The 25,397-nt window shown below is 39.9% G+C and overlaps 1 protein-coding gene across 1 annotated transcript; it reads left to right on the top strand.

Moving 5' to 3' along the window:
• Positions 1-23,117, top strand: LOC132817496 (interferon-inducible double-stranded RNA-dependent protein kinase activator A homolog A-like). The gene is made up of 8 exons (XM_060827956.1): positions 1-137; positions 4,723-4,892; positions 10,928-11,030; positions 11,231-11,306; positions 12,686-12,803; positions 18,252-18,373; positions 20,138-20,330; positions 20,925-23,117. Exons 1-8 carry the CDS (start codon positions 85-87, stop codon positions 21,080-21,082), a joined length of 993 nt encoding a protein of 330 aa, XP_060683939.1. The 5' UTR covers positions 1-84; the 3' UTR covers positions 21,083-23,117.
• The last annotated feature ends 2,280 nt before the right edge of the window (positions 23,118-25,397 follow it).

Below are 25,397 nucleotides of genomic sequence, written 5' to 3'. Positions count from 1 at the left end.
TAGTTTGCGTGTGGACCGGGAGCGGAGGTTTGACTCCAGAGCACCTTTTCCGCGCGGCTACAATCCTACTCCGCCGGGACCGGCATGTCCGAGGAAAGGTTTACAGCCGCGTCCAAAAGGAGCTCTGGATGCACCAGGTGAGTGAGCGAGCGAGCGAGAGGCGGCAGCGGCGGGGTGTGCATGGCCTATCATCCGCGTGAGTCGGGTTGGCGGCGGAGGATGAGGAGCAGGGAGCCGTGTGCTGTCCTCACCTGTTTATCACTGCAGTGTGTGGGCACACGCCCACTCAGTACCTGGCCCGCCTTCAACCTGCACACCTCAAACCCACAATCAGGAAGCATCCCCCACCCCCACCCCACCACCCCCCAACCACCACTCCCCCACCCCCCCTACACACACACCCACCCCACCCACCTCACCCCACCCCACACCCACACCCACACCCACCCCCCCCACACACACACCCACACCCCTGCCCCCCACACCCCACCCACACACACCCCCACCCCACCCCACCCACACACACCCCCACCCCACCCCACCCACACACACCCACCCCCACCCCCTCCCACACACCCCCCCACACACACACTCCTTACTGGTCTCTGATATCGCTGCAGCGCGAAGCTTTTGCTTTGGTTGCTTCCCAATATGGATCGAGAGTGTGGTGCTGGAAAAGCACAGCAGGTCAGGCAGCACCAGAGAACCAGGAAAATGGACGTTTCGGGCAAGAGCCCTTCATCAGGAAAGGGCTTCCAAATATGGCCAAGGCGCAAGGGCGTATGGAGCGTCTGGACGGCATTAATCGTTAATGCATGGGTCCTGCGGCTGAGGGAGATGGGTTGAGGGTGCTGTTTGATTCATGGGGCATGTAATAGCATTCTGCTCTCAAAGAGACACGGTTGAGGGAGGGACAGGACTGGCGCCTCAGTAATGTGGGGTGCAGGAATTTGAGTTATGATAGAAAGGTAGTGTGCACTGTTGGTCAAGGAGTCAATTGTTGCACAAAAGTTACTCAATTGATTCCATATGGGTAGAATTTAAAAACAAAATGGGTGGTATATTATAGATCCTGGATCAGTGGTGCTGGAAGAGCACAGCAGTTCAGGCAGCATCCAACGTGCCTACCAAGCACAGTAATGAGGGATAGAAAGACAGGTATGGAGGTGAATCTCCGATGTGTAATAAACACTAGAGTAATCATAGAGGATGTTGAAAATGTGTTGCTGGTTAAAGCACAGCAGGTTAGGCAGCATCCAAAGAATAGGAAATTCGACGTTTCGGGCATAAGCCCTTCTGCAAGATTAGCTGGGATCGTGTGTAAGGCTTGAACAGTTGAAATTCTTAAAATGTGCCCTGGAGGGCTTTTTAAGCCAGCAGACACAATGCTGCAAGTGCTACTCCTGACCTGACTTTAGGGAATGAAGCAGGAAAATGATGGATGTGTTAGTGGGGAACATTTCAGTGATGATTACCATTGTTTGGTAATACTTAAGGGTCAAGGATGGTTAGGAAATAAGGTTCTGATCTGGGGGAGGATCAATTTTAATCAAGACTAGATCTGTCCAAAGTGGGATGTGAGCAGCCACTTGCACATCAGAGCAGTAGGAGCCATTCAAAAGAGGAGTAGTGAGAATGCATACCAAACATATCTGCAAAGGTAAAAACTGGAATCACTGAGTCCAGAGAATCTTGGATATTGAGGGACTGAATGGCTTACTTATCTTTCTGCATCTTAAGGTCTTATGGCAGATATACAGAGGGCCCATATCAGTGCATGCCCTAAAGATCATAGAAGGTGCAGAGCTACTTCAAAAATGAATCGGGCAAGTAAACAGAGGGCATGAATAAACATTAAGGAAAATCCAAAGGCATTTTGTATTTTAAAGATCAGCCAATAACCAAGGAAAGGACACATTGGGGACCAAAGAGGTGTGGTGAGCTGGAAGACATAGATGAAGTTTTAAATAGTACTTTGTATTTATTCATTATAGAGAAAGATGATGTCGGTATAGAAATTGGGAGGAGTATTGTGATATACTTGAACAGATTATGATTAGATTACTTACAGTGTGGAAGCAGGCCCTTCGGCCCAACAAGTCCACACCGACCCGCCGAAGTGCAACCCACCCATACCCCTACATTTACCCCTTACCTAACACTACGGGCAATTTAGCATGGCCAATTCACCTAACCCGCACATCTTTGGACTGTGGGAGGAAACCAGAGTACCTGGAGGAAACCCACGCAGACACGGGGAGAACGTGCAAACTCCACACAGTCAGTCGCCTGAGTCGGGAATTGAACCCGGGTCTCAGGCGCTGTGAGGCAGCAGTGCTAACCACTGTGCCACCGTGCCGCCCACATCATTATCATTGAGAGGGAGCAGGTTTTAGTGGGCTTGAAAGGGATACATCTCCAAGTCCAGGTGAGATGTAACCTGGACTCCTTTGAAAGGTAATGGAGGAGATTGAAGGGACTCTGACATTAATTTTCAAATCCTCATTGGCCAGCGGAGTGGAGGATGGCTAACATGGTACCATTATTCAAGATGGCTGGTAGGGATAAACCAAGCTGCAGGCCACCAAGCCTAATGTCAGTGGTATGGAATTATTAGAAAAACATCTCGACGTGGAGAGGTATTGATTAATCAAAGAAAATACATAGTCTAACACATGTAATTGAATTTTTTGAGCAGGTGACTAGATGTGGAGGTGAGAGTAGTGCACTTTATGTAATCTACGTGGACTTCAGTAAAGCCCCTGAGAAGCTCTTACATGACAGTCTGGTTTAGAAGCTTACCCATGGTATCCAGGGCAATTTGGTAAATTGGATCTAAAACTGGCTTCATGGCAGGAAGCAGAAAGTGATGGTTGAAGGAAGTTTTTGTGATTGAAAAGGGTTTGGTGCTGGGTCCTTTGCTGTATGTAGAGTACATTATTGATCTGCATGAGCATAATGTTATTAATAAGTCTGCAATAACAAATTAGTTGTGTGGCAAATAGGAGGAGAGCTTAGACTGCAGGTTGATCTGGAAGGGCTGATCAGATAAGCTGAACAGTGACAAATGGAATTGAATCCTGAAACATTTGAGGTGATGCATTTTAGGAGCACTAAGAATGTAAGGAGAATGTGCTGAATGCTACGACCTCTGTGGTACAGACGATTAGGAGGACTGTGATGTGCATGTCTGTAGATCCTTAAAGGCAGCAGGACTGGGAGGTAGATAGATGGTTGAGAAGGCTTGTGGAATATTTGCCATTATTATGATGGAGTTACAGAGAGGGGATTTGATCTCCTCCAGCTCAGAAATGGTCTCTTTTCAGCAATCACAACTCACTTTAAACCCAAAGGAAACCAGTTAAACTTTTCTTCAGCATTTGCTGGAAATTGTGACTTTTAATTGATAAATCAGAGAACTTTTACAAGTGAACCAGCTACATGTTCCTCTTGCAAATTAGTTTGCAAAAGGAAAGCCAGGAAAAAACATTTGGATTAGCAAGAACCAGCTCAACAGACCTTGTAGATGCAAACTACTAAACTGTCTTTCCAATTTCATTTCCCTTTTCCATGTGTTTGTACTCTGTCTATATTTCTGTTGCCTGTCTGTGTACAAGGGTAGTTGATGAGATTATTGTTTTAATTAGTGATATTCTGATGGTTTATAACTGTTTACCTGCAGTCACTGTTTAATTATTTGAAATAAATAGTAATTCTAATAAATAAAAAGTACAGAAATCCAATCTGTACTTTCTGTCAACTTGGATTTGAATTGGGGATTTTTGTGTACTTACATCTAAAGTCTTTAACTTTTGCGATGACTCCAGGAATAATAGGGGTTGATTTTCAGCCTGGTACCTGAGAGTTGTGATGTTTAACCCTCCCAAGTGTATTGCAACGCTTCTCAGGATTGAATTCCATTTGCCATTTTTCCGTCCACCTGACCTGTCCATTAAGAACTTCCTGCGGTCTATATTCTCTTCCGGACCATCAGGCACACAGCCAGTTTTTACATTGTCTGTAACTTGAAACTGTACCTCCTAGATGTCCAAGCCATGCAATGAAAAGTGTGGCACTATTGAAATTTGAAACTTCAGCATAGGTTGGGATTTAAGCGTATGAGGAGTGTCCAGGCATTCTGTTGATAGGCATCCCAGTTTCAATCCCCAAAACTGCACAGGAAAGAGATATTAGGTATAAACAATGACTGCAGATGCTGGAAACCAGATTCTGAGGAGCAGATCTGCTCCTCAGATGCTGCCTGAACTGCTGTGCTCTTCCAGCACCACTAATCCAGGAAAGAGATATTGTCAGTGCAGTGGTGGTTTAGTTGCTGCTCCCAGCCAACCATAGCTGCTAAATTAATATGTTGTACAAAAGTATATATTTAATGTAATCTTATTTACGAACAATGGCTTGACCTTACTACTCTTTCCCTTTTTAATTTTATTTTCTTCTTTGTGTTACTGGCCACCTCTGTTGAAAAATGGTGAGATTTGTTTTTTGAAAAAGTCAGTCTTCACTTCTTTGTCTCGTAGTTTGAGGGTTTGTTTGTGTTCTAGAACAGTGAGAGTTCATGGAAATTTAATTAGTATATTTTAGAGACCAATTTTAAACAGTTACCAAGTGTGCTTAAGTAATTCTTAAATTCACTACGATTGAGATAACTTTTATTTTGGTAATACTTCTCTATCTTTCAATTCTGTGTATTTCAATGCCTAGTTTGGATCAAGTGATTGCTGCACGTCCTGGGAAGACTCCTATCAGCCAACTGCAGGAATATTGCACAAAGAGTGGTCAATCCCTCCAATATGAACTTGTGAAATCTGAGGGTCAATCTCACCTGCCAAATTTTATCTTCAGAGCAACAGTGGGTGAAGTGAGCTGCACAGGTTTGTCAGATCCTATTGCTATGCCCACCCATGGCTCCCTTCTGTATTTTAAAGCTGTAATTTTCCTCAGATATTGCTTCGGATTCTGAAAGCTACATAGATATTTGTTGCAAAGATATTCCACAATAATGTGGTCTTTTACTTGCAGACCTAAGTTGCATCACATGCACATCTTGTATAAACTAAGTTTATTTAATTTCTTGTCTTGTCTCGTAGAACTCACTTCAAGTGAGTTTAATAGTTGCTTGTTGTCATTTTTTATTCATAGTTGTATACCTTTCTAAATGCTTTCATTTTTAAAAATATAATCCGATTCACTTGTTTGGCTGATACTTCCTATGTGATCTCTCCTCTCTCTGGTTCTCTTGACATCCATCTCTATGTGATGGGGGATATTTCAGTACTTGAACATCGAGGAATACCATCAGTTGGTTGAACTGTCTTAAACTATCAGATGCAATAAGACACAACCCTGTTGAATTGATCAGTGCATTTTCCCTTTTATTTGTTGTGGAATCTCTTACTGTATATACCATTATAAATTAAGCAACCAAATTTAGCAGTGTGAAACAGATTGCATAACATGTCATTGCAAAAGTACCCCCTGATTTAAAAGAAATACTTTAACTAGCTTAAAAGCCCTTTCCTAGTCACTGTGTTTTCTGACTTGACTGGTTTTAAGGTGGGGGGGGGAGGAGGAGGAGGAGGCGGAGGTGGTGAGTGGGAAGGAAGAAAAGTTAGTAACACTGAGCAGCATCTAAGCAACATCTAGCTCCATAAGACATTAGAGCAGAAATTAGGCCACTTAGCCCATTGAATCTTCTCAATCATGGCTGATAGGTTTTTCAAACCCATTTTCTAACTTTCTCCCCATAACCTTTGATCTTCTTGGCAATCAAGAGCTTATCTATCTTTTTTTTTAAATATACTCAATATTTTTAAATATACTAAATGACCTGGCTTCCACAGCCTTCTGTAGCAATGCATTCCACAGATTCACCACTCTCTGGCTGAAGACGTTTCTCCTAATCTCTGCTCGAAAGGGTCTTCCTTTTGTGTTATGAATGTGCTCCCAGGTCCTCATCCCTCCAGCCTATGGAAACATCTTCCCAACGTCTACTCTGTCCTGGATGACTGGGTCAGATAATTGGGCAGCTGCTTTACGTCACAGAGTTATGCGAACAGTGCAAGTTCGATTTAGCATGAAAGTCCCGTCCCCTCAAGTTCATCTAAGACATGGTGACCGTCTGATTAAACTTATTATCAGTCATCTCTTTCAGAGAGCGGCCTCTGGGACTATGGTGACTTTACGTTTTATTAAGCAGCATTTCTTTAGGGTTTGACATCAGCTGGGGAAGTGGCCACATTGTTCTGGATCCACTATTTCACATTATTTCCAAACCACTGCTTCCCATAGTACTGCCAAACAATCACTGGACACATTGTAGTAGGATGCTGTCAGATTTATGAAAGGGATGTCCCATTTGACAGATCTGTTGAAAGTTGTTCTTGGTTGCAAAGAAAAGGTGGATAAGGTGGGTCCAACACATTTGGATGATCAGAAAAGTATTCAGTGGTGTGCCTGACACATTATAATGTGTTGCAGTCTTGGAGTTGTTTTTAGCATCAATTGAGAATTGGCTAATGAACCTCAACAGCATATGAATAAGTGAATCATTTTCAGTTTTGCAAGCTGTAACTAGCAGGAATATCACAGGGTTTGTGCTTGGGCTCAGTTATTCATAATTCATATCAATGACGTAGGTGAGGGGAGTGAATTTAGTGTATCCATGTTTACTGACAGTACAAAATTATGGGGGAAAGTAGGCTTTGAGACAATAAGTGAATGAGTAAGAGCATGTCAGATATAATATAAAGTGGAAAAATGACGTCATTCACTTTATTGAGGACAATAGAAGGCAGAATTCTCACGTATCTATAGACCTATGATCTGTACCCAACCCCCAATTCTAAATCCATTGTTGCAGTGAGGATATTTTCATTGGTTGTGGAGGGATCATGGAGTAGGCCTTTTAGGACTGAGGTGAGGAAACGTATTTTCATCAAAGGTTAGTGAATCTGTGGAATTCTCTACCATAAAAAAAGTGTGGATACCCCCCCCCCCCCAAAAAAAACATTGAATATATTCAAGAAAGAGATGGATGTTAATGGCATCAAAGGGTATGGGGAGAATGTGGCAATATGGATTTGAGATAGAGGATTAGTTGTGATCAGACTGAACAATAGAGTTGCCTCACAGGGCTAAATGGCTTACTCTTGTTTCTAGTTTCCATAGCTGCCTAGGTGGAGTTTATGGCGTCAATTACATTGTTTTCCTGCTGCTATTCCCTGGAGTTGGGGAGGTGGTCAGATAGGTGGCAGTTGGGAATAAATGGTCGACAATTAGGAACTTGGGTGAGTGAGGTGCAAGGAACTCCTTGGTGTGAAGAACAGTATAGTGAAACATGGTGTAGGAATCAGGAGAGTGAGAGGGGTGTGTGCAGCTCAAGTGTTGGGCAGGGCTTGTGTGGGGTTTGGATGAGGGATGGGGTATGCACAGGAAATGGGCAAGAAGGAAGATGAGCTTGGAGACGGGCACTAAGGTTTAGCTGTGTTGGGGGGGGGCTTGTGCGGGAGACAGTGTGGACCCTAAGCAGGGGAGGGGGGGGCAAGTGGGAGACAGGGAATTTGAGAGTTGGGAGAGGTCATGGGAATCACATGAGAAGTGGGGCAGAAAGATAGGGGTACATTGGATTTGAGTGAGCGGAAGGGGATGTGTTCGTTTGGGCAAGGGTCGAGTGGGAAATGGGAGAGGGCATTGAGGAAGGAGGATGTATGTGGGAGTTGGATGCATGGGAGTTTTGCAAGGGGGAGCTACGTGGGAGTCAGATGGGTGGGGAGAAGGGTGCGTGGGACTCAGGTAGAAGGGGAGAGGTGGGGCAGTTTGTAGGGAGGAGGGGGTGAGTGACAGTCGTATGGGAGAGTCCTGCAGGAGGGAGAGTCTGAGATACTTGGAGTGGGAAAAGGCGGAGGAAGAGGCTGTGTGCTAGTCAGAAGGCATGGGTGGGAGTCAAGCAGAAAACATGGACACTGGGACAGGGAGCTGAGCAGGGAGCATGGAGGGTATGGGACTGGAGCACTATTGACAGCAGGGTGTGTCGGTGATGTGCAGATTGGGTTGGTGGAAGGGAGGGCATCAGCGCAGGTGGACACGGGGATATGGATATCAGAAATGTGGTTGGTGGAAAAGGGGAGTTTTGGTTGCAGTGGATGGGGGTTTGACTTTGGGAATGGTCTGGGAGTCCTGTGTTGGTCAGGCATTGGAAGCCAGGCCAAGATGAAAGGGGTGTTTGAGTTGGTGGGATAGAAGGGAGATGTATGTCAGTCTGGTTTGAGAGGTGGTAGATGTTAGAACTGGACATTTGGCAGAGCTGAGATAATTGACCTCCAACAGCCATATGATATTCCCTTGTGCTCCAATATCACTAAACAAAAGAGTTTGTTCCCTAGGGCTCCTTGATGCCACACTTCATACAGTTCTTTTTACTCTTTTGTGGAATGTGGGCGTCACTGACTAGTCAACATTCAGTGTCCATCCCTAATTCCCTTGAAAAGGTGATAGTAAATTGCCGTCCAAAACTACTGCCATCTCCATGTGTGCCGTAGGTGGACCCATAATGTGAATTCCAGAATTTTGACACAGTGACGGTGAAGGAATGGTGATATTTGCAAGTCAGGGTGGTGAGTGGTTTGGAGGGAATCTTACAGGTGGTGGTGTCCCTACATATCTGCTGTCCTTGTCTTTCTAGATGGAAGATGCTGGCTAAGGATCTTTGGTGAATTTCTGTAGTCTTTTTGCTACTGAGTGTCAGTAGTAGCAAGATGAATGTTTGTAGATGTGGTGTTAATCAAGTGGGTTGCTTTGTCCTGGATGGTGTCAAGCTTTGAGTGTTGTTGGAGCTGTACCTATCTGGGCAAGTGGAGAGTATTCCATTACAATCCTTATTTCTCTCTTGTAGATAGTGGACAGACTTTGGAGAGTCAGAAGGTGAGTTACTTGCTGTAGTGTTCCTAGCCTCTGACCTGCACTTGTAGCCACTAGACATGTTGTCGGTCCAGTTGAATTGCTGGTCAATGGTAACCTCTCGGATGTTGATAGTAGGGGAATTCAGTCATGTAAGACTATTGAATGCCACTGGGTGGTGAAGATTTGTCTCCTGTTGGAGATAGTAATTGCAGAGCATTGGTGTGGCATGAATGTTACTTACCACTTTTCAGCCCAATCCTGGATATTATCCAGGTCTTATTGCACTTGGACCTGGACTGCATCAATATCTAAGGAGTTATGAATGGTGCTGAACGTTGTACAGTCATCAATGAATATCCCCACTTCTGATCTTGTGTTAAGGGAAGGTCATTGATGAAGTAGCTCTGGATAGTGGCCTAGGACACTACCCGAAGGCAGTTCTGTAGAGATGTCCTGGAGCTGAGATGACCTGCATCCGTCAGCAGCCATCCTCCTATGTGCCAGGTATGATTCCTACAAGCAGAGAATGTTGCCCTGTGATATGCACTGATCCCATTGTAAGGGATGCAGTAACTCTGACCTCATCTGTGGAGTTCAGCTCTTGTATATGCCATAGCTGTAATATGGACAGGAGCTGAGTGGCTGTGACAGAACTAAAATTGATATCCATGATCAATCTATTTGCTGCTTGTGAGGATTTCCATCCTTCCAACACTGCTGAGATCGAGGGTAGATTGGGGCTGTAATTGGATTGGTTGGATTTGTCCTGCTGTTGTAGTTTGCACTGACATGTAATTATCCACAATGCCAGATAGATGTCAGTACTGTATCTATACTGGAATGGATTATGACTGGTTGAGTGAGTGACAGGAGGTGCTGGCTGGGAATGGGGGAGTGGGACTGAGTTGGAGACATAGCTGTTTTCACGCACCTGTTTTCTTGCCCCAACCAATTCCTACATAATTTCCGCCAAGACCAACTCAGAATGTAACCCACCATAAATGAACCAATTTCACTGTTAATTAAACCCGACCTAATGGGTTCCCTGATGACCAGAGCTTGGATCATAGTCTGTTTCTCTCCAGTTCTGCTTATTAGGTGAAAAAAAACAAAGTAAAATAGCCACCTCATCACTTTTTAATGGTCATTTTTATTATAGTCATTTTAAATAATCTATTTATTGCTTTGGAAATTTATTTTGAAATTCACATTTACTTTTATGGGAAGAGTCGGTAAAATGTGGAGCTGATGAAGGATCCTGCCCGAAATGTTGACTCTCCTGCTCCTCAGATGCTGCTTGACCTGCTGTACTATTGCAGAAAATGTGTTGCTGGAAAAGTGCAGCAGGTCAGGCAGCATCCAAGGAACAGGAGATCCGACGTTTCGGGCATAAGCCCTTCTTCAGGAATGCCCGAATCGTCGAATCTCCTGTTCCTTTGATGCTGCCTGACCTGCTGCGCTTTTCCAGCCACACATTTTCAGCTCTGATCTCCAGCATCTGCAGGCCTCACTTTCTCCTGCTGTACTATTTCCAGCTCCACATTTTATTGATTTTGACTTTCCACATCTGCAGTCCTCACTTGCTTCAAGTTGCTTTTATGGGGAACCTTATCATTCTCAAATCTTTCTCAGTGACCCCTCCCAAAAGAGAGAAATTGAAATGTGACTACCCTTGCAAGACACTTGTGCAAACCTGGTGACGAAGCAATGTAGGTGTCTGATTTAACCAATTATACAACAAATTAAACAGTGACTTCTAATATTAATACCCACTTTTCTGGGTGGTCCACAGTCATGTGTGTATATGTATTATGTGTTAAATGCAGATTGGTTTATGCTGCACACATTTTTATGCAAGGTCCTGACTTCATCTGCTTTCTTTTGTTGCATTCAGAATAGATGAATGTAGCTTTATGTTAGTGAGTAATTCTAATATGTTGTATCAATATTTTTTAAGCTGTAATCAAATGGTTCCATTCCAAATAGATAATTGGTCCTTCTGTTATAGGCCAAGGTCAAAGCAAGAAGGCTGCAAAACACAAAGCAGCAGCAGCTGTACTCAATATTCTGAATGGAGGAATTCTGGAAGACCCTGAATGCGATGGAATAAGGTGAGAAGGCAGCTGTGTTTCATAAATGGTCTGATGTTTGACTTACATAGGTTTGCTACATAACCCCTGATGGTACAGAGTTTTTTTGTAAGTGTTCTTGCTATTAACTGTATAAGTGATCAAAATGTTTGAGAAAAAAATTGCTTTATTGTTGGACTGGATGTTGTATGAAATACATATATCAGTTGCTCTCTTTTCAGCCAATCTTTGCCAAAATCTGAACCCATTACCTCAAAGCAGCCACACAATCCTCCCAACCCTATTGGTACACTTCAGGTGAGATGAGGATAGTCCTCTATCTTTCATTTTTCTCTGCAGTTCTAGTTGTAATTGTTTGTTTGTATTGACATTTTTCACTTGGATTTATTATAGCAGTTTTAGTGTCAGCAAAGAATGAATCAGTGATCAGAGGTGACTTTAATTTTCATATAGATAGCAGAGACTAAACTTCCAATAATAGTGATAGGTTGACCATTATGCTGATATTGTATACGCATTAGAGTGCTTTTTCAATGGGAGAAAAGCCCTTTTTGCACTCACAACTGAATAAACCTGTGTGTGTAATGATTTGGATTGATTTAAATGTCTAGAATCTTTTAATTGAAAAGAAATTCACCAACTCTCTTCAAAAACACCAGCTGTTACAGTGCATTGATTCACAATCATTGTTTTTACAAATTTAACAGGTGCTATTGTCTGAGAAATAGAATTTTTTTTTGCCAGCTGAGTTTTAAAGGTTCAATGCCACTAGAGGGAACAATAAGGAAGCATATGAAACTTTGTATGGGGGTTATGAGAAAACATCAGGAAGGGTATCTGATATTCAGGCTAGGGGATCTAATAACCTTTTAATACAACTGGCCCAAAGTCCCAGGGAACAGCAGCATGTCTAAGCAGCCCATCTCAGCAATTGTGCACCTCTGATATGTCTCCTGAAACAGAAGGCCCAACTATATCCCATTCTGATCTCCCCAGAACAAAAGTATTCTGGGCAGGTGCCCTTTTTAAAAAAGAAATGGGTCTGACAGGTTAGGAATTTTTCTGACTCTAACTTCTCACCACCTCCACAGAGAAAAATTAGCACACAAGACTGAAGGAGTCTTGCTGTAATTACCTTTTGTGCATGGAAGAAATGCAACAAACTTAATTCCTGGAATGAGAGGATTATCCTGAAGAAAGATTCAATAGACTGGAGGTATAGTTCCTGAATTTTAGAAGGAATGAGAAGAAATATCACTGAAACAGAAAATACTTAAGATTTGAGAAGATAGATGCCAGAAGGATCTTCCACTGACCTGGGGTACAAGCACTAGAGATCAATATTGGAATAAAGGATCAGTCATTTAAGACAGAAATTTCTTTACTCAAAGGTTTTGGAACTTTATGCTTAGTAAGCTTTTAGGATCTTCTGTCATTGAACATATTTGAGGCAGATGTTAACAGATTTTTGGAAACTAAAACAATTGAGGGATATGGTGATAATGAGGGAAAGTGGAATTGAGATGAGCCATGGTGGTACAGGCTTGAAGGTTTGAATGATTCCCTCTCCCTATTTCTTAAATGTTTATATTTTATATCTCCAGTAGCTCATTATACTAGCAGCTTTGTTAGGTTTCTGAGAATTGTACAGTAAAGCTGCTAACGTTATTTACTAGGAATTGGTTGTGCGTAAAGGATGGAGACTTCCAGATTACACTGTTGCTGAAGAATCCGGTCCTGCTCACAAAAAAGAATTTACAATGATTTGCACAGTAGAAAAATTTGTTGAAACAGGTAAGAATCATAAGTATTAGGGTCCAAGTTGAGACTTTGTCATAGTTCTAAATGGGGTAGTATTTGTAGTTTAATATGTTTTTAAGAGTTATTAAAATCATGCATGAATTAATCAAAGGGTACAGATACAATCCTACATCAAATTTCTTTGGTATATTTTCATTTACTATTTTACTTCCTGGGACATGGGTGTTGGTGTTGGATCAGCATTTGTTACCTTTAAGGTGAGGAGCTGCCTTCTTAACTTCTGCAATCTGTGTGCAAGCGTCTCTACAGTTCAGAAAGAGAATCATGATATGAGCATGCAGAGCACTTTCCTGACCACTTTATCTTGATTCACCTTGAAATAGTGTAATTCTGAGTACAGTGATTTCACATATCCTTGATGTCAGTTAGTTCTATTAAGTAACCTCCATTGCAATTTCTCTTTGTAAACCCATTGGTTAAATCAGTGATTCTCAACCGTTTTCTCAGGTTCCAGGGCCCCCTTTTTCAAACAGGGATACAACATGAACAGGTAGACAGAAAATCATTTATTATTGAACACCAAGAACATTCAAACATTCTGACATACTGGACAAAACTTTAAAAAAAAGACTGTATGAAATTAAACATCTCTCAGGCCTAATGCGATCCTGGAGTTTGGTCCTTTTCTGCAAGTTTCATGATATCGGGCTTCAAATTAGATAGTCAGAGTTGGAGGTCACCTCTTATTGCAATATCAATTCTGTTCCTGGATTTTGTCAAGGAAACTATCTTGCAGAATCTGCTGTCAACCAAATATGTTGAGGGAAAGGCAATAGATCCATAAACCCGTGGGGCTCCTCTTTCTGTTTTCTGTCTGTGGTCCCCTTCAAATGTCCCCATTCAGAATGGCTGGTTTAAATTATAGTTGTCAACTGTAGTGACAGCACTGAGCCAATACACAAATTTTCAGTCTTTCTAATCTTATCAAATGATCTTGCTGGGGAAATGCCTAACATACCAATGGCCTTGTAACTTGCAGCAAGGCTTTCTGCATAGAATGTGGGCTGATGGGGAACTCTCTTGATCACATAATGTATGAATAAACCTAGTTCTGAACAGCTTGGTTGAGGTCTTGTTCGAAGAGGCCTTGGGATTAGAAAGGGCCAAAGCATGAGTGGTTAAGAGATATTTGGGGGATAATGGCAGTTTAGCGCCATTGTAAAATCTCATACCAAGACCAGCCAAGTTGAAGAATCTCAGAAAACCAGAGGGCGGAAGTAGTGCACACAACTTGTAACCTTCAAGACGTCCCCCTCATGCTTCTTCCAACCTAAAATTGACTTCTGATTCTTTTTTTTTCTGGTTACATTTGCTATTCTCTGCTTTGGTGTTCATTTCTTTTAATTGAGTAAACTTTGTAGGTGGGAGAAAAGGCACTAGATTCAGTGCTGCCACTGCTATACCAGTTTACATCGCCATTCTTACTGCCAATGATTATCCTTGTGATTGGAGAAGGCAGGTTTTTTGACATGTCTATTTCAGAACGAGACTAATTAATCGTTTCATTGAACTCATTGTCAGTTTGTTAAGGGCCATTTTAGTGTTTTGGTGGGGGACAGATCAGATGTGTGGAGGTGACAGCACAACTGATCCAATCTTTGTCATTGCCACGAAGTTAGAGGGGCCCATAAAAAGGGAACACTACCAAGAGGATTGCTCAACTGTTACATGGGTGCAGTTGGGTATTTAGAGGAGATACTAGGCTGTATGCACTGTGGTAGCGGAGGTTGTTGTGAGCATCATGAGGGGGATGAGAGGTCCAGAGCGTAGCTGAGGGGAATTAAGGTAGCAGCTGGTAACGGAAGTACAATACTCCAGTTTTGTGTCAAATGGCAATGAGGATCAATATCCTAAGCAGCAGAAGAAATGGATGAGGGACAGGAAGTCTAAGAAGGCTATATTCTCAGCACAGGCTATATTGCCAATAAACAGAGCAACTTTTCAATATTGGATAATAGGAACGGTGGGTGACTTTGCCTATCTAGAATGGTCACTGAGATTTGTACCCTTGTAGGGACAGCCTCACATCTGGCAACACTGCTCACTATACCTTTCCAGTAGCTGTCAAATGTCATTTTGCTAATGATTGAGAAAAGACTGGTTGGACAGTTGGCTGGGTATGAATTGTTCTTTTTTGAGCACAGAATATACCTGGATAATTTTCCATATTGTTGATTAGATGACAGCGTCGTAACTGTCCTTAAGAACTTTGCTAGAGGCATAGCTAGTTCTGGAGCACGGGTGTTCAGTACAGAGGAACCATAATTATCCGAAGGCGTGATGAGGCATATTTTGTTCGGTTAATCGAATTCCGGATAATCTGATAATGTAGTTTAGCCAAGCATTGGGACCTTGTGCTCTTGCAGGATAATTGAATGCTGAATAATTGAGGTTCCCCTGTACTATTGTTGGAATGTTGTCAATGCACGTAACGGTTGCAGTATTCAGTGTTTTCAGCATTTCTTGATGTCTTGCTGAGTGGATCAAATTAGCTGAGGGTTGTCATCTGTGATGTTGAGGTGCTCTGTAGGAGGCTGAGGTGTATTGATCACAAATCGAATCTAAGTTGGATGGGAGTACTTCAGCTTTGTCTTTATCATTGATATGCGGGACATCTTTATACTGACGTAGGGATATTTGAGGAGCTGCTGCCCCCTCCATCGAGTTTAGTTGTCCACCACTGTTCATGACTGGATATGTATGGTAGGACATGTGGATGTATGAATTAACAGCAAAAGTAGACCCTCAAGCCTGCTTTTCCATTAAATAAAATCATGGCTGAATTTCACATTCCAACCTGCTCCAAATAAACTTTGATTCCTGTGAGGCAAGAGAATCAATTTGCCACTGCCTTAAAATATTCAATGACTCTGCTCTGCTGCCCTTTGAGATATAGTACCTAAGTGTTTTAATCTCATCTCTGTCCTAATATATTTTTTTCTTAAACATTTCTGGACTTCTCCTTAAGATGCATCCGTTGTCAGGATCATCAGGATCTTGTATGTTGCAAGTAAATTACCCATCACTCTTCTGAATTCCAGGAGAAATAAGCCCAGTCTGTCCAAACCACTCATTTCAGATATCAGTCCACTACCACCTCTGAACTGTCTCCAAAGAATTTACTTCCCTTTTTTAATAAGGAGATCAAACTCTATATTGTACTTGAGATGTGGTCTTGCTAATTTCCCCACGTAATTGAAGCATAACATTGTTATGCTCAATTCCTCTTGTTTAAAAAAAATGCAGATCTTAAATCTGATCTGATGGTTGTGAGATTGCTTAGAGTATGTATTGCAAGTTGCTTATACTGCTTGATGTGCAAGTACTTCCTCTATTGAAGCTTCCTCATTTTTAGTTATGTCTGATGCTATTCCTAGCATGCCCTCCTACATGCTGCATTGAACCAGTTACCATCTCTGACTTAATGGTAATGGTAGAGTGGGGATATGCTACAGATTGTAATCGAAAAACATTCGGCTACTGATGGCCCATAACTCTACTTGGGCACCCAGTCTTATGTTGCTGGATCTCGCATCTATCCCATTCTACAGAGTGGTAATGATATACGATTGGCTGGGTTAGGAAATTTCAGCTTCATAATGGCTGTACAATGGTTACTCCAATGGACAGAAGTATCTGCTGCAGGTAGATTGGTACGGGTGAGGTCCAGTATGTATTTCCTTCACAACCTGTTGCAGGTCCAGTCTGCCAGCTGTGTTGTTTAGGAATGGGATACTTCTGCTTATGGGTGTTCAATGTGGAAGAGAATGGATTCATCAACTGAGAGATGGTGGTAGATCATAATCAGCAGCAGGTTTCCTTACCCATGTTTGAGTTGATGCCATGAGACTTCGTGTAGCCAGAGTCAATGTTAAGGTTTCTGGCTAATTCCATGATAATAGACCATTACCTCTGATGGATTTATCCAGGGACAAGATGTGCGCAGGAATAATTAATGTCACGGAATCATCCCTAATTAGATTTGTCAAACATTGATATCATCTGTAGGACACCCTCTGCCAACTTTGTTGGAAAGGAGGACTCTGCAAAGGCTTTGAGTGCTGCTGTTGTTTCCAGTGTCCTGGACAATACCAAGTAGTATGGTTTAGTTTGAAAGTAAGGAACCAGATGGTTTCATTATCAGACTAGCTATTGATTCATGTTTATGAATTGAAGTTCCCCATCTGTTGTTTAAGATGTGAACCCATGTCTCAGAGCATTAACCTGGGTCTCTAGATTACTAGTTTGGTGACAATATTACTATGCCATTGTCTCCTCTTTGTGCGAGTGGAGGATGTGCTCGTTTTGCATTATTGGTTTATCCTCTGTCAGAATCTGTAGAAGATGCTAGGAACATCATAGACTGTAATAGTACATCCTGAAATGCTTGAAGTATCCTAATGCAGTTAAATCTTCGGCAAGTTGTCAGATCATAAAGCTTTAAAAAGTGATCATTTGGGAGAAGTACACTCCCCTTTTGCCTTTATTATTTAGGCCCTATCTCATTTTTGCTGACTTGCTCCTATGAGACCTCCTGTGGTGACTTCCATGGCTGTCTTTATGGCAGTGTTAATGTGGAAATGAGACCCTTTTCTTCTCGTCAGAACCCTCTCTCTGGCACTGTACGCTCTTTTAAGCTATATGGAGGCATTGCTGGTGTGTTTTTCCAATGCTTAGCAGCTTGATACATGAAACAATGTGGACATGTGTGCAGCAGCACTGTGGCTATGAGCCTATTTGAGGAATCAGTAAGCACTATGTAGACATTCCTTTCATTCAGAAGCAGCATGCACCTTCAGGCATCTCAGCTGGTTTCTCTGCTGGAAGTTGAACACCCAGAAACTGTCTTCAGTCTCTTAATGCACTTGCATTGTCATAGTCATTCAATTACAGCACTCGACCCAGGTCCTGCTGTCGTAGATGCTGTAGTGTTCTTTGGCTTGGTGGCTGCCTTCCATTCTGCAAAAAGCAGACCCTCCCTCAAACTCCAAGAAGATTTCAAGGGTTAGCATTGGAGAACCAAGCAGCTGTATTGTCTTGCATGCATTTTTTGAACAGCAGCCATGTTAATGATCACCACAGTCACTTTAAAGGAGGTTGCGCTTTGAGTCCTTCCTCTGTTCTGCACTAATGATGCTAATGTCCACTCAACCCACTGCCACAGAGATTACAAGTTGTGGCTATGAGAATGGGGTCAGGACCCAGAAACAGTTGCGACATTGAGTTCTAGACTCCAGAAGGAAAACTTTAAAGGTAGTATATAAATGCACGTTTTTGTTAGGCAAAACAATTACTTCTCTTGCAGATTTTTTTTAAAAATTGCAATGCTGTATCAAAATTGGAAGTTATAAACTAAAATTATTAAATATACTTGAGCACAAAATGGGCAGTGAACAATGAACTTTTACTTCTTATATACAGGTTGTGGTACTTCAAAAAAATTGGCAAAACGCAATGCTGCAGAAAAGATGATTACCAAACTACAGAGTTTTCCTGCAGGCTGGAAACAGGAAGGCGAATACAATAATGATGATGTTTCATTGGTAAGAGTACATTCAAAACAGGCAAGTTTGAGGTATGCAATAAAAGATTTGCACCTGGACAAAATTGCAGCAGATTTCCATCTCCAAAATTATTTGGGATTTGGAAGTACACGTTTTTGTCATTGTTACCATTGAAATTAGAAAGATTAAAATAAATTATCTGCATTCAGTTTAGCAGTTCTTCACTGTTATTGTTCACTTCTAGTCCTGCTTTCAGATAACTGATTGCTGCTGGTGCTTCTACAAGTTGTTCAAATCCTGCTTTGCTTCTAACAGATTAAAACCAGACAGCTACATTTTTTTGATAATCTGAGGTGCATCTGCAGTGTAGTCCTTTGGACAGCTTTGCTTTTCCCAGAATATTACTGTGTTTAGTAAAATTAAAATGGAGATTGGAATGAAATTTATGAGCATGTTCCTTTGAGTTGTGACATAATATTGGGGGGATCTTGACAATCGAGAACACCAGCTAATAAAGGGACAACAATAGCTGAGAGTTCTGGCTGAGTCATATGGATACTGTCAGCAAGAAGGGTAAACAGAATCCATATAGAACCACAGATGATTACTTAATTTACAAAATATCCAATCTCAAAATATATCACAGGGCCCATCTGTCATTGTGGTCCATTTGCATGTATAGCATGGATTCTCAAAAGTCACCTAAAAATTTAGTATCGATCACTTTGGTTTTGATAAACCACTGACAGGCATAGAAATGAATGGAATTTAGATATCAGCCAACAATGTGAAAGCAGTGCTAGGAATAGGTTTCCAAACCTTTCAGGTTCTCTGACATATTCTAAAATGGTACTTCAAAAGTGGCAATTGGTTTAAAGGCAACATGTTGATTGGCGTGTACACAAGGAAAGTGGCACTCCAAGATACTACTTCCCCAACCATAATTTGAATCACATTTATGCATCTTCCTGTCTCATTGGTTATGTAGGTTTCTTATGCATCATAAAGACAGTATATATTGCACACCACTGATTAGTGGATTGTAACCCAGTGTGTTATTACTCAGTGCTGGGTTCCTTTGTCCTGTTATTGGAGCCTCTGGTGTGCATTCCTCATCAGTGGCATTTGTTTCTGACAGCACCTCGCCCTAAGTGGCCAAGGCATTCATCTTGTCCTCAATTTAAATGATTCCTTTTACGTCTACTGTACCACTAGGGTCCCTATTCTCTTTATGTTGCAGAGGGATTTCCCCCAACCTCTCTAGCCCTTCACTAGATTCTGGTGGTTCCTAGCATTTGCACATATTCCAATTATGATGTCCCTTTGTGTGCTTAGTATGATTCTCTTTTTTCCTATTCTGCACTTCACTATAGCTTGTCTAATGTTAAGTGATTTGATTGCAATCTACACATTCCACTTCTCCTACCCTCTTGTCTTCAGTTATGTGACACTTATCTGTGAATCAAGTAATTTTAAATCATTTTTCCTACAATAACACACTCCAATTCAGACAATAGAAACCAGTGGAACATGAAATATTAACTGTAAATGGAATTGCAATCTTGATTCATGGGCTGTTTGGGAATCCAAAATAGGTCAAGCAGCAAGTATACCTTTTAAACATAGTTGGATACCTGAAACCCTCAAAGTTAGAAAACCTACTTTTTAAAAAGTCCCAAAAATATTAGTTTCAAAAAATTAAGTAGGTTTGTTTCTGTATGTTACCTTAATTTTGTACAGTAAAGTGAGATCAGTTGATTCTATTAAATGTAAACCTCAAATTTAATATTGTATGTGCTTCAGATACCTGGAGATGAATGGAATGGTCCAAGGGGAAAGATACCAGTAATTAGCTGCGACCTGCTAAGGAATTCATCTGGAGAAAAAATTAACCAACTGAAAAAGAGTCCACTCAGCATTCCCAACACTGATTACACTCAGATGTTGGGAGAAGTGATGGATGAGCAAGGATTTGATATCTCTTACCTGGATATAGGTATATACATATATAACAATGTAAATTAGTCAGCCTTGAGAAATAAAAATTAGCTATTTAAATAGAATACCCAGTCAGAATACTGGGTAAACTAGTAATATTCAAAAAGTAATAGTCTACTTAATTTATACTTGTTATATTCAGTAAAAACAGTAATACAGCACTAAACCTAATGCTGTCATGTTGTTGAAATCTTGCATTTCTTCCCAACAATAACTAATCTATATCATATGTTCACTTTTTATGCAATTAAGCTCATATAATTCCATTCTACTTTTCTATCCAATTCAATTTTTGAAATGGGCTAGATGTTCAAAGGTGTTTACTAGAAGCATCTCCATTTGAGTTTTTGTCTTGGCACTGCAGATGATATCTTTTTAATGCCGTGTATCTGTACCAATGGTGAAAAGTATTCATTTTACCTGGGCCTCTTACTTATGATAATGATTTTGAGAGAGAATATGTTTCAAAGATACAGCTCATGAATGATTAAAGTGAGGACGTGTTTCTGCAAATGCAAACAATTGTTATTGTTTAGCCTGTATCTAACTTAGAGGAGCAATAAAAAAAACTGTTACATTTTCTTTGTTACAGATGAGCTGACTGTGAATGGGCAGTATCAATGTTTGGCTGAACTCTCAACTCGGCCAGTTACTGTATGCCATGGAACGGGAATTTCTCGTGGTAACGCTCACAATGATGCTGCCCACAATGCACTGCAGTATTTGAAGATTATTGCTGGAAGAAATTAAACAGGTTCAAGTTTAACCCAGGTGGCACTATTAAAAAAAAATAATTATTTTTTTAAATTATTTGATTGAAACACAGCCTTTTAAGCTGCATTTTAAAGAATAGGATGTATGTGCATGTACACAATCATTTGCCCTGAGTGTTTCCTTACTGTTAAGTCTGAAAAACCTGATTTTCAGAAAAACCTGAAAAGTGTGATTTTTAAAAAAAAATTAGTCCCTGACAAGCGATATATTAAGAATGGATTTTGACCATTTTATCCCCATGTGATAAATTGAGGTTTTTCTAGAATTTACTTTCTATAAAATAAAATGATCCAGCAAATCTAGCTGTCAAATTTGTTCAGTGAAATGCTTGAAGATGAATGATATCAAATAATTCGAAATAACATTGAAACATTCAGCAGGATTTTATTGACTCAAAGCTAAAAAAAAGCACTAGTTTAAAAATAGTTTTAAACATATCCACCTCTTAATTCTGCAGCTGCCTGTTTTCTTTGCTGTGGTTCAGATTGGAACGGACAGTGGGATCAGGCAAATTTCTGTACACTTCATAATCTAGCTTGTAAGTTTATTGTCATATTTCTGAATGACATTTTGAATATCAGCTTCCTCAGTTTGATCATTTACCAAAGTAATTTTGTCAAACACTGTGTTGATAAAGAATGAATTTACGATTTAACAAGTGTTATAGAAGGAGACTGTTATGGATCAGACCAAACCCCCTTAAATATATTGCGAAGATAGCCTAGACCCTTACACTTACCTTTAAAATCAGAAAAAGTAAGACATTATGTTCTAGATGCAATTCGATTGGTCCAACTACTCTAGACAAAACACACTTTATTTTCATGCTACAGTTAAAATAGATAAAATTTTAAAATTGGCTTAACTATATAAACTGCTAATTAACTGTTCCAGTATAATAATATCCCATAAACACACCCGTGGCAAAGACAAATTCAGTAAAATAGATGGTCTCAAATGCAAGTCTAGCAGCAGCAAGAGAACCCCAGTGCATTCAGGCTGTTTCTATTGTTCCAACTTTTATTAAAAAAAACCTCAAGATTTCACGAGCTTTTTACTTCATTGGCAGTGAGCAGAGTGCTCAATACCTTTGTCTCAACCTTTCTTAATTTTAAAATAAAGGACAGATACACCTCTTAAAGCCATAGTATCATCACAGTGACATTATTCATATGTAAATTTTCATTATAAACTGGTACTTTCTGCTACTTATGCAAACCATTTTCAAACAAAAATCAACATACTTTTTTAGAAATAGGAATATAAAAGCACATTTTTCATAGTTGCATAAGCTGAGTAGTGTATGCTAATGTTGAGTATACCAAATTAATTTATATTGAGTTTTCCATTAGATGGTTTTTAAGGGAACTTCTCAAGTTTTAACATTGGCAATCAATAAATGCATTTGTACAATTCTACCAATAGCTTGATATCATAAATCACTGTATAATTGGGGAACCAAGCAGCAATTGGAATATCCCTTGTTATTTATTAAAAGTAATACTGGCTATCAAGTTTTATTAACCAGACTATACGTATGATAAAAAGCAAACCGCTGTGGTCTCTATGCTCTAGAAAGCATTTGGATGCTCTTAATTCCTCTTGCACAGAATCCATATTCACTTATGATAGTTTGTGTGCAAGCAAAATAATCCCTTTTAACATCCCTGGAAAACCAATCACCAGTGATTGACTTTAGACTGTGTGCTTGCAAGCATGTTTTGTAAATAGTTATTCTTTACCAATAAAGTTTTACATAAATCCATCTGTAGACTTCCTGAAAAATGAATCACTTACATAATTTTATATCTGATTAGTTCGAGAGTTTGTTTGGTAGCCTCAGGAAATTTGTCTCCAGCATAAATCTTGTGTTTCAAGCCTTCCATCATCTGATTTAAATGTGGCATTTATTTTTTTCTGTAACTTATATTTCAGTAATTCTTAGCTGTGTGATCAAGTGGTTTAACTTTCTAGGAAAACTGAAGAGCTGAATAAAGGTATTGTGTAAAAACCTGTCTTCATTTTACTTGTAAACCACAGTCCAAACATTTGGCCAGTGTCTATCAGTAGGTTAAAAAAAAAACGTACTGTCTGCCTTATTGTATAGGCAAGTTGCTAAATTCCTTGCAGGACCTGACTTGATTTTTGAACCCTAAGCAGTTCCCTTGTTGCATGCTAAACTTGCATAGTGCAATTTGGTGTGAACTGGTAGAAAGGCATTACCAATAACAAATAATCGCAAACATCACCACTATTGAATGTTTCCAAATGTACTGATATGTTGCAGATCACTTGAAATTATTCTTAAACATTTTAACATCTTGACCATATGTAAGTGGACTTTATAACTTAGCCTGGGATGAGGCAATATGGCCATCAATTTATACAAGATATTATAATGTATTGATGTTGAGTATATTGAAATTGTTTATTATTTACTTGGTATAGTTAAATAGCAAAGTATAGTAAGTAGATTTAGAGGTTTATTTCATACATGTATCGGAAAATTTACATTGCCTTTCATATAAAAACTCTGCATAACCTGTTGGCTTGCAGATTTGTAATTTATGGAAAGGAGAGCTAAAGAGTAAATAGACAATTATCTTTTTGCTTTCACTGGATTTTACATCATATGCACTGAAGTAGTAAAAAAAATCTATAAGCACTTCAAAATTTCAATCATTTACTGTACAATGAGATTGGAAGTTTAATATCAGTTTGACAACTCTGATGTCAAATAAAGCTTTAACATTGTAATATTACAATGTTTATTCCATGTAGCAGATAATAGATACTGATACAAATTTAAAGCTTGCACATTAATACAGAGTTTTCTCCGCATCATTTGAGCCTTGTTATAATGGTTTAGAATTTTTCAAAATTCATTCATAGAATGAGGGCATCAGTGGCTCGGCAGCACTTCTTGTCCATTTCTAATTGTCCAGGAGGCAGTTAAAAGTCAACCCACATTGCTGTGGGTCAGGAGTCACAGATTAGAAGTTAGAATATAATTGAAAATGGAAATCAGATGATTTAAAAACTGGAATTTTAGCTATGACAACCTAGTTTTGGAGAGCTAATCTTGGCAAATGTTTGTTTTATATAATAAAATTGAGTTGCTTTTACTAGTTATAGCACCAGAAACCAATGAATAGAATACATTTACATGCAGGTTGATTGTTAATAATTGGGAATGGAGAATATTAAATTCAGAATTGGAAGTACCTTTATAATTGTATTTCATTAAATAATTAACTTAGTATATATACTATTACTCATGTCAATGAAGAAACTAACTTATGATTCAAAAAGAACCTGAAGGGACAACGACCTAAGCAAGCCTAAATCATATGATTTCATCTTGAAGGATCAAATTTGTTCTGGCCTTAGCGCATGCAAAATTTAAGAACTTTTTAAGAGATATGGTTACAGGAACTGATATACTTTTTAAAAAACCTTTTTGGTTAGATGAAGTAAAAATTTACCTTTTTAAGTAAAAGCAATCCAGTGGTGCCATACAGTTTTATTAGAACAAGCACAGATAGCAGCAGTGTACAGAATCGGTATGTATACGCATTAATTAACAATTGCACTTCTTCAGGACCCTTTTGGAAAATGCACTTCAGTAACCTATTGAAGCATCACTGCCAGGTTTAGCATCAGTCAGTTCATTCAGTCTTCCATGACACTACAGACCTTTTGGTAAGGCATTTGTAACATTCATTGGCAGGCTAATTTAAACTTGCACATGCGACTTAATTTACATTGCAACATACACTGCAGTGGCTTTCTCTCTAAACAAACATATATTAAAATCTATTATCTATTTAAGTCAGGCACAGCCTGAAAATACAGAAAAGTAGACACCTGTTGAAATATATAATACAGGTACAAAGCAGTTACTTTGTTCTGCAAAGCCCAGTGCTTCAGTACGAAAGATGTTTTTCAACTCTCAATGAGGGAGAACACAAATTGATTGAATAATGGGAAAGATGGAATAAGTGTGTGTGGAAAATCTAAATACACCACATTAGTATACAGAAGTATGGATATGCAGTGATCACCTTAGGCATCCATCTCCTTATACAGATAGCCAAATCTAGTGAATTGCAGTTTTCTTCTCAAGGAAATGCATTCTTTCAGACATTGTTACGCAGCTGTTTTGTGGCAAAGACTACTTCAAGTTAAAAGGGGATTTTGCCTTTTGAAATGAGATCTTTAGAAAATCTACTTAATGAAAAATAGTTTCTAAATAAGAAAACAGCAATTCTTAAAATTCAATACAGTAAAT

Source organism: Hemiscyllium ocellatum, chromosome 7 (assembly GCF_020745735.1).
Source record: "Hemiscyllium ocellatum isolate sHemOce1 chromosome 7, sHemOce1.pat.X.cur, whole genome shotgun sequence".
NCBI classification, from domain to species: Eukaryota; Metazoa; Chordata; class Chondrichthyes; order Orectolobiformes; family Hemiscylliidae; genus Hemiscyllium; species Hemiscyllium ocellatum.
The sequence above is the reverse complement of the archived record's forward strand: the minus strand, read 5'-3'. Positions and strand labels throughout refer to the sequence as shown.